At 35.5% G+C, this 15628-nt stretch overlaps 2 protein-coding genes across 2 annotated transcripts; both read right to left on the bottom strand.

The window, feature by feature from the left end:
- Positions 1-799: 799 nt before the first annotated feature.
- UNE15 (Late embryogenesis abundant protein (LEA) family protein) lies at positions 800-2231 on the bottom strand. The gene is made up of 3 exons (XM_086437648.1): positions 2094-2231; positions 1887-2021; positions 800-1181 (listed from the first exon to the last, which is right to left on the bottom strand). The coding sequence occupies exons 1-3, from the start codon at positions 2145-2147 to the stop codon at positions 1092-1094; spliced, it is 279 nt and encodes a 92-aa protein (XP_086293774.1). The 5' UTR covers positions 2148-2231; the 3' UTR covers positions 800-1091.
- A 2418-nt stretch (positions 2232-4649) lies between these two features.
- Positions 4650-11943, bottom strand: LOC147403316 (beta-amylase 1, chloroplastic-like). Its single transcript, XM_086438848.1, has 4 exons — positions 11179-11943; positions 6337-6547; positions 5839-5949; positions 4650-5669 (listed from the first exon to the last, which is right to left on the bottom strand). Exons 1-4 carry the CDS (start codon positions 11805-11807, stop codon positions 4860-4862), a joined length of 1761 nt encoding a protein of 586 aa, XP_086294974.1. The 5' UTR covers positions 11808-11943; the 3' UTR covers positions 4650-4859.
- Between the last annotated feature and the right edge of the window lie 3685 nt (positions 11944-15628).

The following is a 15628-nucleotide window of genomic DNA, read 5'->3' on the forward strand; positions in this document are numbered from 1 at the left end:
AAGGTAGGACAGTCCAATACGTTACTAAAATGCTGGAGTGTCTAGTGATTTAATGTTTTTTTGATAATTTTTGTAAAAAAATAGATTTTTTTTTTTATAAATATAAAAATATTTAACCTTTTTTCTAATAATTTCCTCTGATATTTATATAAAATTGTTATTGGCACCTCAACTTTTACTTACTGCAGCTCAATTTCTCAAATTATTTGTCACACCCCAAGTAAAGATTAAATCTCTATCTTCAAACATTTGACTCAAATTATATTCCCAACATTACAAAACGTTGTAATACTCATTCAAACATTTTCATTAGTAGGGGTTTGCAATTATGCTTAGGTTAAACAAAAAAATTCCATAAACCTAAGAAACAGAAATCTAGTACAAGAAAAAAAAAAAAAACTTGCCCCCCCCCCCCTCTCCCAACTTTTACTTAGCTTCAATCATTCATTTATTTTCTTTATTTTTAATTGCGATGTAATAAGTAAAAACTGGGATGCCAATAGCAGCTCTACTTTTTAGTTTATTCTTAATGATTAATCAGACTATTTAAATAAACTCATAATGCCAAACACATACTCTCTTAATTTAATGGTACAAGGGCATAAGACCTTTCAACGGCCAAATTTCAAGAACCCACATTTCCTTATCCACGGTTTATGAGATAAAAAATTCCATTTTTCGAATTCATTATCCTTGGCTTTGACATTGTATTCTTCAAACCAAAAACCCCTTAATTTAAAAAAATAAAATAAAATAAAATCATTTATGAATTTATTAATAGTAAACTTGCAAAAAGATATAGCCAAAACAACTTTGCTGATTCTAGCATTTTATTATGCAAAAAATTAAACTTTATTACAGTCTCATAGATGAGTTATCTTAAAAAGATAAACTCCATCACAGATAGACTTATCCCCAATGAGGATAATCAAAACCCTAACAAAACATAGAAACAAAACAACACCTCTCCTCGTTACATAACTTCCTTCCTTAATTCTCTCAAATTCTAATTAAAAATAAAAATAAAAATAAAAATAGGGAGGTGAAGAAGAGGGAGGTTTCTTGAAATTCAATCTCATTGGTCTTTCCTTTCATTTCTTGTGGCTGTGATCACCTACTCCAAGTGTGTTCTTCACAGTGTCCACTGCACCTTGGGCCATGTTCATCACTTGCTCTCCAGTCTACAATAAAACAGATTTTACTAATAAGAACATCAGATCATAACAACTCAATCCAAGGTGGGCCATGGGTCATCTTAGCCATCAATTCAATAGATAAACATATCAGATCTTGGATGATCAGGATAATTTAATGTGACCCATGGTAAACTTTAGGGTTATCAATGGATCAGTTTCAGAATCAATACGATCCAATATGATATTGGATCAAGACCTTATCCAATTGGATTCCGTAAGGGATCTAAAAATTGGATCTAAATCCAATCCTATAACAATTGGATTGGATGCATAGGAACGAGTATAATTTTTTTTCACATATTTTTGGATCAGCCCCATATCCGATCAGAACATGGTCCAAAATGGATCCGATAAGTTGTAAAAAGGATCCTAATCAGATCATGTCCTATCATAACCCAAACCCTCAATATGGGCCATGCTTATCAGATCAAATGGATCGGTTTTGGATCTGATCTGATCCTGCCCATTGATAGTCATAAGCCATGTGTGTCTGATACACAATACTACAAGGGACCATAGATAGACCCATATGGTGCCAGCACTACTGGATATTTACACCAAAAAGGAGGAAAGATATAGTGGTGCTGGATGCACTATACACATCAAGAGTTATGCATCCACACCGTCAATCTCATCAAAAGTCACAAATTTTTTTTTCAAACAAGTGGGGTCCACAAATTGGGGGAAGACCTGCTGAAGGAAACTAGCGGCATGTTCCTGTCCTTGTTGGGCCGAATCTTTTGCACATTGGGCTGCATCGCAGGTCTTATCTTGGGCCTTGTTTGCTGTATCCTTAGCCGATTGAACCCACTCATTGGTCTTGGCCTGCAAAAGTAAAATATAACATATTTCAAGGCTAAATCAGGCATTAAAAAATATTTTACAAGTGAAGCTCACCTCTGCTTGGCCGCGGGCTTCACCAGCTTTGAATGATTGCTGAGAATTCGACATCTTATCTCAAATAATTACAACAGAGGGATTTGTTCTAAATCTCTTTTTTTTTTCTCCTGTCACACAATGGCTTGTGAGTTGATGGTTATGTATGTGTGTGGGGGTGTTATTTATAGTTTTTTTAAAGCTCACGTGGGAGTGACACGTGTATCAATGATCTGCTTTTTTAGGTGGCACGTGTTGAATTTCAAATGGTGTGAGCTATTATTAATGCCGTTGACGTGGGACTTGAAGAATTGGTCTTCTGGTAATGTAAGGGACTTTTCTAACCACAAACTGCTTTTGAAGCCTCGAAATGATATTTGTTAATCATTAGATTTAGGGATAATCAGGTTCAGGGGCGGAGTGGCAAATAAGAGACGAAATTTTTTTATGGGAGAGACTTAGAGGGAATTTTTTTTTTTTTTTTCGGGCAATAGGGGTGGATATATATATATTTTATTCACCGTTGTTATGTGTTGTAATAATTTATAAATTCTTATATACTTTAAAAATTCTTGTGGGACAGAATGCCCTCACGATCAATCCGTCCCTCATCAGGCTCGAACTGATGACTTTTATCATGTCAAGGTGACACACTACCGTTGAGTTATATCTTTTCTTGTCCCCATCGTGAAATAGAACTGATTAATCCTAAGTCAATGACCAAATTCAATTATTCTTGAATAACTTGGAGTTAGACCTTCTCTTCGCATTATTATAAATATAAAAAATAATGGAAAAAATTGGATTCAATTGTCATATGCTCCTATTAGAAGTAGGATTGACGAAGAATTCAAGTCAAAACACGTGGTTTCAAAAAATCCGTACAATTTTTTTGATCTAAATCAAGGAGGTTTTACACAAAGAGGATGATCAGTTTTTCATAAAAGGATTGAAGTCTTGATGTGGTAATGTGAGATTTTTTGTATTTTTGGGTTCAAGGCTTCACGTAAACATCACTAACCACCAATTAACTTGGTTATTAAAAAAAAAAAAAGGAATATTTTATAATAAGGATTTTCTAAATAATTCTAAGATAATATTAATTCTAAATAAGGATTAAGATCTATTTTCTCATGATAAAACTCAAAAACCCGACAATCATTCTAGATAAAATGCATATCTCAAGATAAATTCAAATCATTCGAGTATATTGATGAACGTTGATATTATCCAAAATTACTTTTGTGGGGTGGATTACTAAAATATCGTCGGAATGATTGCATAAGGGTCAACATCAAATAAAAGAAAAGACAAATCCACAACAAGTGATATCAGAGCTCTTGTTTGGAGAGAGAAACATCATCGACTATCAATGCCTTTTAAGTCAACTTGGATCCAAGGCAAGTAGTGAGGGCAATCATAAGGATACATATGCACAACCTTTAGTCGATGCATGCTTTAAACAACTCATAAATACAATAAGATATGAGGTGGAGCTTGTTAAGTTGGTTAAAGTCTTTGAATGTCAATAGCACCACTTGAGTACAAAACCTACCTTCATCTACTAATTACTTATCACTTGCCTGACACAAAAAAATAAATTTGTTATCAGATGGCTTATAACATATTAACATCATAACAATTATCATGTTTTAAAATTTTTACAATAGACATCATACTACGTCTTGGCCATGTTCTAACTAGTTTACGTAAGCCTAAAACAATATGTTTTAGTACATGCCCGCTACTAGAAATCATACCATACCCTGACAATATATATATATATATTTTTTGATATTTTGGGTGCAGACTAATCCCACAGTCTCACACACATCCCCCTTGGAAAGTCCTACGTGCAACAGGGTCAACTGGACCTTGGAGGGTGGCCCCAAAGAATTCATAGTTTCGTGGGGTTTCGAATACTTGACCTATCCTTCCTGAGGAGCTTATCAAGCCTCGACTTGTCACTAAGCGTACCCTTGAAGTTTACCTTGATGTTTTTAACCAATAATCACATATTATTCTAGTACCTTTTATGTTTACGATTATAATGAGAGAAGGGTGACAAATTTTTACATTGCAAAGATGACTCTTTGACCGAGTTATTTCGGTCCTTCACATGACTCGTTTGAGATCCGGGATTATTCATTTGATATTTTGAAAATATTGGCCAAGTCAATCAGATTTTTTGTATTTTTGATAAAATAATGATTTTTTTATTGATTCGAATTTTGAATATTATTTTAATATAAAAAATAATCTTGTGATTTGAGCATCATTAAATCCACCTTATTTTATAAGAAAAAAATTATTTGAATATAAATAAATAATTTCGATTTGAGTGAAATGATTCATCTAATCTGAGAGATACAAGAAGAGATAGTGTACCGGGTGTTACAAAGCTATGCTGTCCATTTTATATTTTAAAGCAATCTCTAAAATTAATTATATAAATTTTTTTCAAATAAATTATTGTAAGATCTCTAAACCAAACAGATAAGTAGAACTCATTCTATATGGTCCTCTTTATCTTTATAACAAAAGACCTAAATCACAAAAAATAAGTAAATAATTAGATTTTCTTTTAAGAAAAGAAGAAAAGCATTTGAATTATTGCAAAATAAATAAGTTTAGGGTGCATCAACAAGCCCCTTAAATCCCAATCGTTTACCCTGGCCCTTCACATATACAAGACCACATACACCATACAACAACAAAAGCAGGAGAGGAGAAAAAACCACAACATTATTGCTTTATTACCCCATTACCCATATATGCCTATCACAACTAGTGCGTCAGAGCAACAGCAGCCTCTTGCACCAAAGGCCGAGTAACATGCACAAAGTGCTCAGCCTCTCGTTCGACTTGCTCCCAACATCTGTTTCCACCGTGACCTTCCTTCATCTTCTTCACAAACCCAACAAACCGTCTCCAATTATCAGCTTGGAACAGATCCGGGTTCATGCGCAAGTACGTGAATGCACACATTTCCCTCTCATCTACCGTTCTACCGTCAAGACTTAACGAGGACGTGTTCAGGATCTGCTCAAGTGCAGTGTCATCGTACCTTGGCAATGCATTCTCACCTGCAAGGTGTACCCCGGCCTCACGGGTTGCCAAAGCCACTTGTCGAACGAGTTTCTCAGGTGCACATTGTGCGTCTTGGGGTTGCTCATGATCACGCATCTCTATGCAAGTGAAGTTGAAGACGGCACCGTGGCGTGCCAACATCTGCGCAATGGGTAAGTATCCATCTCGGAACCGGGTGTTGTAGTACCCGGCTGTGAGCTCAGGGGCATGGGACCTGGTCCCATAGTGCCAATGGATGCCTGCAACTTTCACGGAGATTTTGACCGGTGAGTCTTTGAAGATGGATTCGGCCGATGATAGTATTCGTTCACCGTGGTCTAGGAGCATCTGAGAGTACCAAGTGAGAAAGAATTCACCATAAGGACTATCCCAACCACCACCTTCGCGGCGGAAAAATTGGGTATCTTCTGGCCAGTTGTTATAGCCACCAGCATCTGTAGGAGCACTGCTTCCCCATTTTGGTTTCCCAATAGCTTCAGCTGCAGCTTTCAAGCTACTTTTCATGTACTGTAGCAATTCATACAAGAAACATTAGCAGTTTTAAACCGATTTTTTTTAATACGTCTCAAGTGTGTAGGCAACTTAATATGTCCAGCCACCTTTTTTTAACCTGTTATATCGAAAATGTGTATCTAAGAAATAGAAAGATCAACATGAAAACGGCTCTTATTAATACCTTGTCGTAACATTGGAAAGCTCCTATTCCAGGGAATCTCCATGTTCCGTTCTGCTCTGGGTAGGAAGGGTATCTGAGCTCTCCAGCTGGACCCATTCCCACTTGGATTTCCTGGATGAACCAAATTGAATCAATTTCAGTAAACGGTAAAATGAACTACTTTCAAGGACATATGATACGTTATCTGGCTAAAACACTAAATGTTAGAATTCCTCCCCCGCAGGGGTAATTCAAAAGACATAGCATGCAAATGTTTCATTTCTGAGTCACAAAAGAACCTGTTGATATCGTAAGTCACCACTCATTATGATCCAATAGGGGCCAAGAACATCTTCTATTGTTGGATGGATTCAGATACAATGATCCACAGAACGTGGCTAGACCGACCTTCAAGACTGAGGTAGAGTCTGTGAACCAGGTCAATGGTCGAACCCAATGATGACCCATGAAGAAAACTGAATTCATTTAAAGATAACGAGTATAGGTTTAAGTAGTTACCACAATGGTGTCACCAAGAAGGTGTTTGAAGTTGTCTCTGAAGGAACGCATGAAGTCAGCATAGCATTGAATGGGAGTTCTGCCTTTGAGAACTGGAAGGGTGTCACAGCCAAGTGAGATGTATTCATGATTTCTTCTGCCCCATTGATCAGTGTATGCAAGATCTGGGTCTTTATCAATCTCCTCTGTGGCCCACTTGGGTAGAGGTATACTGAACCATGAGAACACACAAATTATTAGAGATCTTTTTTCTTTTCTTTCTGGTAAGTTACTAGAGATTGTAAATTTTAGAATCCACTGAATTTTATTTCATTCCATCTTATAGGAAATCAAATAAAGTAAAGATCCAACATGGATTTGGCAACACAAGCATCTTGACCTTCCAGTCGTTCACAAGGCCACTGACCTAAGAGCCAACTGTTCTGCTGGTTCTGAAACCAACACAGTTTCTCCTGGACTGACCCAAGTTGGGTTAGAATACATGTGATCTGCACCTAAAATAAGTGAGAGCTTCAATCTCAAAGCCAGCAAATTGGTTCTGTATTACAATGTACAGAGTAATAAGGTGTACTATGATACACCAAATCATGTTCTCCTAAGGATTAAGATGAGAAAAATATTATGGTAGATTCTAGTTAGATTAGGTTTAAGAGTTTCTTTCTATCTAGGAGTGTTCCTTTACAAGACATTAGTTATTGTAAAGGAATTGCAAGAAGAAATTGACAAAAAAAGAAGAAAAAAGAACAGACTCGCTTAATCAGCTCAACTCCAACGGGTACAATACACTAAAACACCTGATTCAAAATAAGATTCAAATGTTTTCTGTTTGAAGGATCATTATGGTAAAATAAGGCTCCAAATAAGAAAATACATTAAGGGTCAATCCAATTATGGCACTGATGCAACCTCTTTACAAGGGTTGGAGGACTAACATCAATCAATTTTTTGGTCATTGTGGTCCCAAAGTCAGCACTATGCATCACTAAATTACTATAAAACTAACTCAACACCGACCCAAACTTTATCTTAAAGTAAAATATTAGAGTGATAGCTTGGATGATTCAAAGTCCAAACTAGAAGGTTAGAATAATACATTTACAAGTGACATATGAAACTAGAAAGAGGAAGAAAGTAAAATTAGAATAAAGAGAATATACCATTTAGTGCAGTCTAACCCGATTAAAAATTAAATGCTTTCAAAACGAAAGATAACATAACTGCATAAAAGACACCCCAATCTTTGAAACAAAGAGTAAATGTTGATGATGACTACGACAAGATAAAAAAATAGAAGAGAAGAAACGATTTCCTATGGACCAGTACAGATTTCCTAGAAACATCAATGTGACATTAGGAATAGACCAACAAAAATTGCAGTGCACTTTGTGGTGTAGCTGTCATCTTGACGAGGACATCTTCCCAAAAATATATGCTCAAATGGTCCCCAGGTTCAATTTCACATGAGAATACCAATAATCTGGACCCTACGAGAAACATCCTCCAATCTATGACAATACCCGGGTAATAGACAAAAGAAAGAAGTCTGATTTAAATATGGGTTAGTAACAGACGAAAGGAAAAAAGTCTGATTTAAATATGGGTTAATAACAGACAAAAGGAAAAAGTCTGATTTGGATACCGGTCGGGATCAGATGACTCATAAAAAATGACAAAACACATGATCCCGACTTCAATCTACTTTGGAAAAGTTATGGAAATGACCAAAATGCCCTCATCCAAACCCTCTAGCCAAAAATCCTTGTTTAAAAAAAAAAAAAAAGGAAATAAAAGAAAAAAAACCATCATCATCAAGCTCTTCAATGTCTACGGTAAAGTACTGTTAGCCTATAGGGTAAAGTACTGTTAGCCTATAGGACCTCCGTCTTTAATCCATCATCTTCAACCTCTAGTAAAAAACCATTGATTTTTCTCCCCCAAAGAACCATCATCCTCTACTTACGACTTTTAGGGCAAAGTAATTTTAACCTATAGGACCTTGTCTTCATTCCATCATCTTCAACCTCTCGTAGATAACCCTTGATTTTTCTCCCCGACATCCATCATCTTCTACTTATGCCAAAACCCTAATCTGTTCTTTAGGTTTGAAGGAGAAACAATCCTAAGGTTGAAGACGAGAGTGAAAACTTTCTACACAAGAAGAAAAATCAAGGTTTTGAATCCAAAGGTTGAAGATGAGAACATTTAAGTCTACTATTTTATTCTTTCTAAGAAAAGTTGGGCAAAGCAGTATAAGGATGTCAATGAGTATCTGACCACCCAATCTATCAAGAATCAATTAATTGGCTTTGGATCTACCATCCAATTATTATTTTCTATTCAATTTTGGGTAGCCATTTTAGCAACCCGTTAAGAATCGGGTTTCCATCTGGTATCCCCCATGTATTAGCATGTACATATAATTTTTTTCTAGATAAAATTGTTTAGTTTTGCTTTAAAAATTTTGTAATCCATTTTACAAATCTAAAAGTCTTAACTTCCTAATTTTTATGGAAAGCAGTTAAGAAAGGGAAAATTACTAAAAAAAAGGTTAAATACTTTAATATTTACAAAAAAGAATTTATTTATTTTTTAAAATTTACCAAAAATGAATTAAATTGCTGGACAATCCATTGTTTTGGTAACAAGCTGGACTGTCCAACAACTTAATTTGTTTTTGGTAATTTTTTTTTAAAATAAGTTATTTTTTGTAAGTATTAAAATATTTAGTAATTTTCCCATTAAGAAGTGTAAGAAGAATCTACAAGTCATTCCTATGTTTGAACTTTCTTATGAAATTTATCTCAAACTCAACGGATCCAAACTGTCTGATTAAAGGATATTAAACCATTACTGTACATAGATTTATTTTATTTATTATTATTATTATTTTGGGAAGTAGGGTTCCTAAGTTTTAAAACTCAAAAGCTTGATTCAACTTGCCTCGGATGTTCATCAAGTTGAGTCTAACTAGATAACTCATGAGTCAAGCTTAAATAAGCCAATCAAAATTTGGAGTTCGCTGAATGAATCGTGTTCTTCTATTTAATTTTGTTTGAAGTCATATCCTATGTTATAACAAGTGTTTAATATCAATTCTAATTATCTAGTTCCTTTGCGCATTTCAAAGGCAAAGGATTTGTAGGGTTGGCTCTAGTTCAAAGGGTCTTAGACAAAGAATCAGAATTCGAATCAAGCCGAACTGAACCAAACCAAAACCAACCCATCTAAAAGGGTATCAAAAATATCTTCTAAAATATCCATCAAAATAGAGAGTAGGTCTCAAAATACAGTTTTTATCCGAAATCCAAGTGCACCAAATTCGAATTTAGTGGATTTGGTTTAATCAAGTATATCCGAATTAAAATATGATTCGGATATAGGTTGATGTCCCTTGATCCGGGTTAGATCCAGGTCGAATACGGATTCATTCCTATATCCTCCAAAATCCAAATGATATATTACTTTGCAAGTTATATTTTTATATTTTTGAAATCATCTTCTATCAACTAACAATAGTTAAGTGTAGTGATTAAGATCTCTCTTGAAAATGGAGAGATCTTGAGTTCAAATCATCATTTGACTACATTTTCGCAATTTCATTTGAAATAATCTTGAATGGTTTAACATTATCCGATCCGAATTAATTAATTTGATCAGATCCGGATATGAATTCGAAAAAAATAATTCAGATTAGAGATGGACATACTCATATATTTTATTTAAAATAACCTTAAATGATTTGACATTATCCGGCCCGATTCGGATATAAATCCGATAATTTTTTTGGATATGGATATGGACATACTTATATCCGAACAATATCCGACCTGTTTTAAGCCCCAATCGGGAGGGGTATATTCCTACATCACCAAAGAAAAGGAGGGGTATATCCCTACATCACCAAAGAAAAAGAGACTATTTTTGTCTTTTCACATGGTAATCGCCAACTAGAGACGTGTGCTATTAAAGTTATAAAGCCATCAAAGTTTGAAACTCTAACTCAAGCCTCACGGGCTAACCTGTAACCGACCGAACTGGTTACCTGTTACCATTCACAAAAGATAGCCTCAAACAAACCAAACTTCACGGATGGCCACGTGAAGTAAACCAATTTCAGAAAAAAAGAAAAAAAAAAGATAGCATCCATCCGTGCAGGACTGTAAAAGTCGTCCTCCCAACGGCAGAAGTCCAACAAGATATTCCTCGGGATTGGAACCGAAAATCTCAAGGAATACCTACGGTTTGGACCTTGGGCGAACGACGATCCCATCAAATACTTTATGCCCTAATCAATAGTTTTATTAAAAATTATATCAAAAAAGGAAATAGAAAAAAAAAAAAAATTGAAATTCTATTTTCACGCCTACTTTTACTTATAACACACCAATCAATATACTTTCTAAGTATATTTGCCTTTTATAAGTAAAAGTTGGTGTGTTAATAGCAGCTCTAAAAATCCCTAAAAGAAGTAATTCAGATTCAGGAGATCTGATTATTCTTTGAGAATTCCTTTTTCACGCCAACTTTTACTTATAACACACCAATTTATATACTTACACGCATATGTATGCGTTATATAAGAAAAAGTTGGTGTGTTAATAGCAGCTCTAAAAAACCCCTAAAAGAAGTAATTCAGATTCAAGAGATCCTGCGTATTCCTTTTGAAATTAACCATATAGATTGGTGTATTATAAGTAAAAGTTGGCGTGTTAATATCAGCTCTAAAAAAAAAAACCCCTAAAAAGTCATTCAGATTCAGCAGTTTCTAGATTATTCAATCAAAATAGAAAATAAGAATAAAAATAAGGCGTACGATAAAGGAGAGGATGCTAGCTTACGCACGTGCAAGAATCACCAACGTTCCCTCCACACTGATGAAACGACATCACAGCCTGAACCTTCAATCCATGTTTCCTCGCCATCTCCATAATCTCATTGTACCCACCCCAATTGTACGAACCCGGGCCATCTCTCTCCACCAATCCCCACCACACATCCATCATCACCCCTTCAACCCCGGCACTTTTTAGCGCTTGTAGACTCGCATTCATTGCTTTCTTCCTGTTCAAACCATTCCCCATTGTAACAGTATCTAATGGCAACATCACGTAAACCGGCACCCCCTCCCCCTTAACCTGCGCACCCCCCTCTCTGTAATACTCCTTTACCTCCTTCTCCTCCTCCACTATTGCTTCTGTTTCCGTCGCGAAAGCCTGGCACGCGACCGTTAGATCTGGTCTTGTCCCACCAAATACTGGAGATTGAGATCTACACGGACTCACCGGTGGAGATAACACTTCCATCTCTGTTCCTTGTTTTTGAATTCTACATCGAAGATTCGACGGTTGAGATTTCCACATCGCTGATGTGTTTATGACCGCCGTCGGATCATTGGATGTTGTCTCGGATTCCGTCGTTGGGATTTGTGTCCCAGCCAGGGAACCGATCTGGTGAGAGAGGTTCAAAGCCATTTTTGAAGAAGATCAAAAGGAGATCAGATTGAGAGATTTAAAAATAGGGTTAGGGTTATTGTTGTTGCAGAGAAGATCTTGTGTTGTGTTGTGGTTGTTTCTTCTGGTTGTGGATTTTGAAGGTGAGGAATGAGAGGTAGATTATCTCTTCTATTTATTAACATCGGATCACGAATTATTTCTTTTTAAATTGTTACACAGTTCGACACCTGTCATCCTTGCTACGTGGCGAAAGAATAGCGGTTTTACATCTTGCGGTTAGCATTTATTGATGCTCTTGCGAAGGTACTAGTTTACGCGCTTTTTTATTTTAAGATAAATAGATGATATTATCCAATAGAGTTATGACACGTGCAAAATGTATGTTTGTGAGTTTTGATTATGCTATGTCACGCGTCCAAGCTTTCGGTGTCAAAGCCTTGTCGTTTTTTCTAAGATTTGAAACTTTTTTAGTGGAAAAGAAAAGGAGGAAAGTTTGGCGTCTAAAGTCGTTGGACACTTGGTGTACAGTTGACAGTTGTGATTCTAAGATATTTCCTAAAGAATCAAATCTCTAGGAAGGAATCTTTACTTCTCTTCCCATGAATAGTTCGTTGGATGTTTAGTGTCTAGCGTCGTTGGACTATATACAATTTAACGATGCGAATCATTGTAAGGGAACTTAGGAATCTCTTCGCATCTTAGCCGTTCGTTGGTTAGAAACCGCCCTAACATTCTTAGAGATTAAGAGTAGTTTAGGTTGCATATTCGACACGTGACACGTGGCCAATAGTGATAAGGTCGGTGAAGTAACATGGTTGTCTCCATGCTACGGTTGTGAGGAATCCTCTCCTTTTACATGACACGTGCTCCCTCTTTATGAAAACTTGAGACACCCTGGGGGTGTAAAGTGGGCTGGCCCAACAACCAAGAAAGAATGGGTAAGGGCTTTGCTATTAACCCAAAACGTTCGGCTCCGAGTCAAAAGTTTTCAACCCATTAAATTCGGGTTGGCTTAGCGTCCAAGAATACCCAACACCATCCACTATTAAATTTTTGTTGTATATATTATTCATTTATAAATATCTCAAATATTCACAAAAACATACGATTCCTATATCTGGGCTTTGCCTATATATATAGATCATGATCTTATCCAATGACTAGTTCTTGGGCAAGTCCAACCATACAACACACACCAGATAAGTGAGGATTTGTCCTTGCGGGTGGCTCCTAAGGAATTAATGCTCGTATTGAATGTCGAACTCATGACTTATTGGCATTAACAACTTATTGGTCCAAAATTTTCATTGAGCCAATCTGTCGGGATTGTCTTCAATTCGAAGACAAAATAAATCATGTGTCATCAATCTGAAATCTCAAATATTCACACAGCATGGTGATAATTTGACTCTTCCATGTGGCATACTCAAAATACTCTCATGATGTGGCATGTCCTAGAATCATAGATCTTTTTGTCTTAGGATACACATTACCCATCCCCATAAATATGTGCAGGCAAAAAGATGTATAGTTTGAGTCAGAAAATCATTACTCATTCACAAAACATATGTACGCATGTGTATGTATGTCAACCACGTGTCAAGTACATGGGAGAATTCTTCCAAAATTTTGAAGTGAGCTGGCCACTTTAAACTTGGGCTGGAAAGTTCCATCTGGTAAAAAGATCCTATAAGATATTGAAGACGGTGTATGTGGTTTTCAGTAGTATTAGTCACTTGGATTGTTGTGTTGGTGGGCCACTTTTAATTGGAAACTTGTCTGATTGCCTTAGATTTTTCAGCTCATCAATCTCTTTGTCTTGGTAGTATTCCTTCCTATTAAAAGAGTCGTGATGAATGCACCCAGTCATGGTACGCAGTTGGATATGCAGCTGATGTGGCAAGGGGACAGAACTAGAGACCATTTTCATCGTGATACAGTGCCGGTCTGGATAAGCGATAGATGATAGATGATAGATTCCCAATTGCATTCAACTTTCCTTTTGGATAGGAGACAAATCCTTATTTTTTTTCTCATTTGGTTGTTGATGCCCTATATGAGAAGGATCTCTCGAGGCCATTCTTTCAAGTTGTAGTCTCTCACATTGGGATATACAAAAAGAAGATGTGCGGTTATATACTTTTACCATGTCAGCCGTGTACCCAACCACATGTCGAGACCGCGTGCATTCATTGTTATTTTATTAGAAAAGGAGTTATCTAAATAAAGGTTGCATTATTTGGCATTGGCCTAATGGCCGAGAGTAGAGGTTGAGCCTATCCCTCCCTCCAAACTGATTTGACATGAATTAAATTATAGAGGATAAATTACACTGTCATCCCCAAGGTTTGGCATAATTCAATATCGACCGACAATTGCACTTACCTAACCTATAATTATATCTTATCTAAGTCGGTTCACTTCAAAACTTACCTATCCTACAAATACAATTGAGTCTCGATAATATGATTCACCAGGTGGCATACTCAAATGACTCCATGATGTGGACAAATTTGAAAACCTTAGATCTGAATGCCTTGGGATACACGACACTTTTTTTTAGGGAAATGCAATCATGTATCTCGAGGCATTCAAAACTACGGTATCCAAACTTATCCATGTCATGGAGTCATTTGAGTATGCCACCTAGTGAGTCATATTATCAGGACTCATACAATTATCTAACAGTCTCACATATCTCCTTTACTTGTTGTGGAAGTCCATTGGGGGTCAAAATGAGAATCTAGGTCCAAGCTCTATATGGTCTTTCAATCCATATAAATCAAAATGCATATTAAATAAAAATTTTAAGTTCACAAACATACCTTTGAATGAATTATATAATATGTGAAAATAACTTATCAATAATAAATATAAATTAAAAAAAAAAAATAGATTTTAAATTCTTTTAAATACGTAACAAAATGTGCATCAACAAAAGAGTTGTCAACTTAGCATCATTGTGCCTACTATATCTGACAAAAGAGTCATAAATCAATGAACCAAGAAGCATAATTCATTGATTCCAAATAAACAAAAACAAAATCAAGAAGTTATTTCTAATACTTTATTTACAAGAATATGATTATAATGATATAATAGAAGAGCTTTAGTAAAGATATCAATAAATACTAATGATTTTCTAACTCGTAAATTTTCACTCGATCTACACTCCGTTGATGTGATAAGGGCACAAAAACATTGATCTTTTACTTGTGTATCTTGAAGAAAAAGATCTATGGTTTTGTGCCCTTGTCATATCAGACAAGTACAGATCGAGTGAAACTTTTCGAGTCAGAAAATCACGACTGATCACTAAATTGCTTTCCATTAGTCCATTGTTTTCATCACATAATTCTAAAGCACATTTTTTAAAACATAGAAAAAACATGTATTTTGTTAAGATATTTTGTCTTTTTATGTAAAAAACAATTCACAAATATATGAACACATTATTTAAAACATTGAACCAGTAAGGTAGTTGTTGGGGACTTTTCGATCAACACCGTACACACACCATCCATGTGACGAATGGTTTGATTCTCAATTTTGTTTTTAGTCTCCAAGTTAATTAGTAGGGTACTCGAAAATTCTACTACGATCCTTGAAGCTTGTATCTAATTAGAATTAGATGAATACTTAAATTCTTTCTTTCCATTTTATTTTAAGTCTTTATCTTTTAGTAAGCTCTATTTTATAAAAAATAATAATTAATTGATAAAAATAGTGATATATTTTATGATGATTGGCTAACATCAATGTTAAACTGAGAAGAAAAGTAACAAGATTGTGGTTTGATTTCTTTTATTGATAAATTAATGCATTATTATTTTGGATTT

Source organism: Akebia trifoliata, chromosome 4, assembly GCF_017979445.1.
Source record: "Akebia trifoliata isolate Shusen 1 chromosome 4, ASM1797944v1, whole genome shotgun sequence".
NCBI classification, from domain to species: domain Eukaryota; kingdom Viridiplantae; phylum Streptophyta; class Magnoliopsida; order Ranunculales; family Lardizabalaceae; genus Akebia; species Akebia trifoliata.

Coding starts and splice junctions, on each gene's coding strand:
- UNE15 (XM_086437648.1), bottom strand. CDS start 2,147: ATGTCGAATTCTCAGCAATCATTCAAAGCTGGTGAAGCCCGCGGCCAA. Junction 2,022..2,093: donor AAGCCCGCGGCCAAGCAGAG/GTGAGCTTCACT, acceptor TTACTTTTGCAG/GCCAAGACCAATGAGTGGGT. Junction 1,182..1,886: donor CCGCTAGTTTCCTTCAGCAG/GTCTTCCCCCAA, acceptor GTTTTATTGTAG/ACTGGAGAGCAAGTGATGAA.
- LOC147403316 (XM_086438848.1), bottom strand. CDS start 11,807: ATGGCTTTGAACCTCTCTCACCAGATCGGTTCCCTGGCTGGGACACAA. Junction 6,548..11,178: donor AACGTTGGTGATTCTTGCAC/GTGCGTAAGCTA, acceptor CTCATGGTTCAG/TATACCTCTACCCAAGTGGG. Junction 5,670..5,838: donor CTTTCCAATGTTACGACAAG/GTATTAATAAGA, acceptor GAATTGCTACAG/TACATGAAAAGTAGCTTGAA.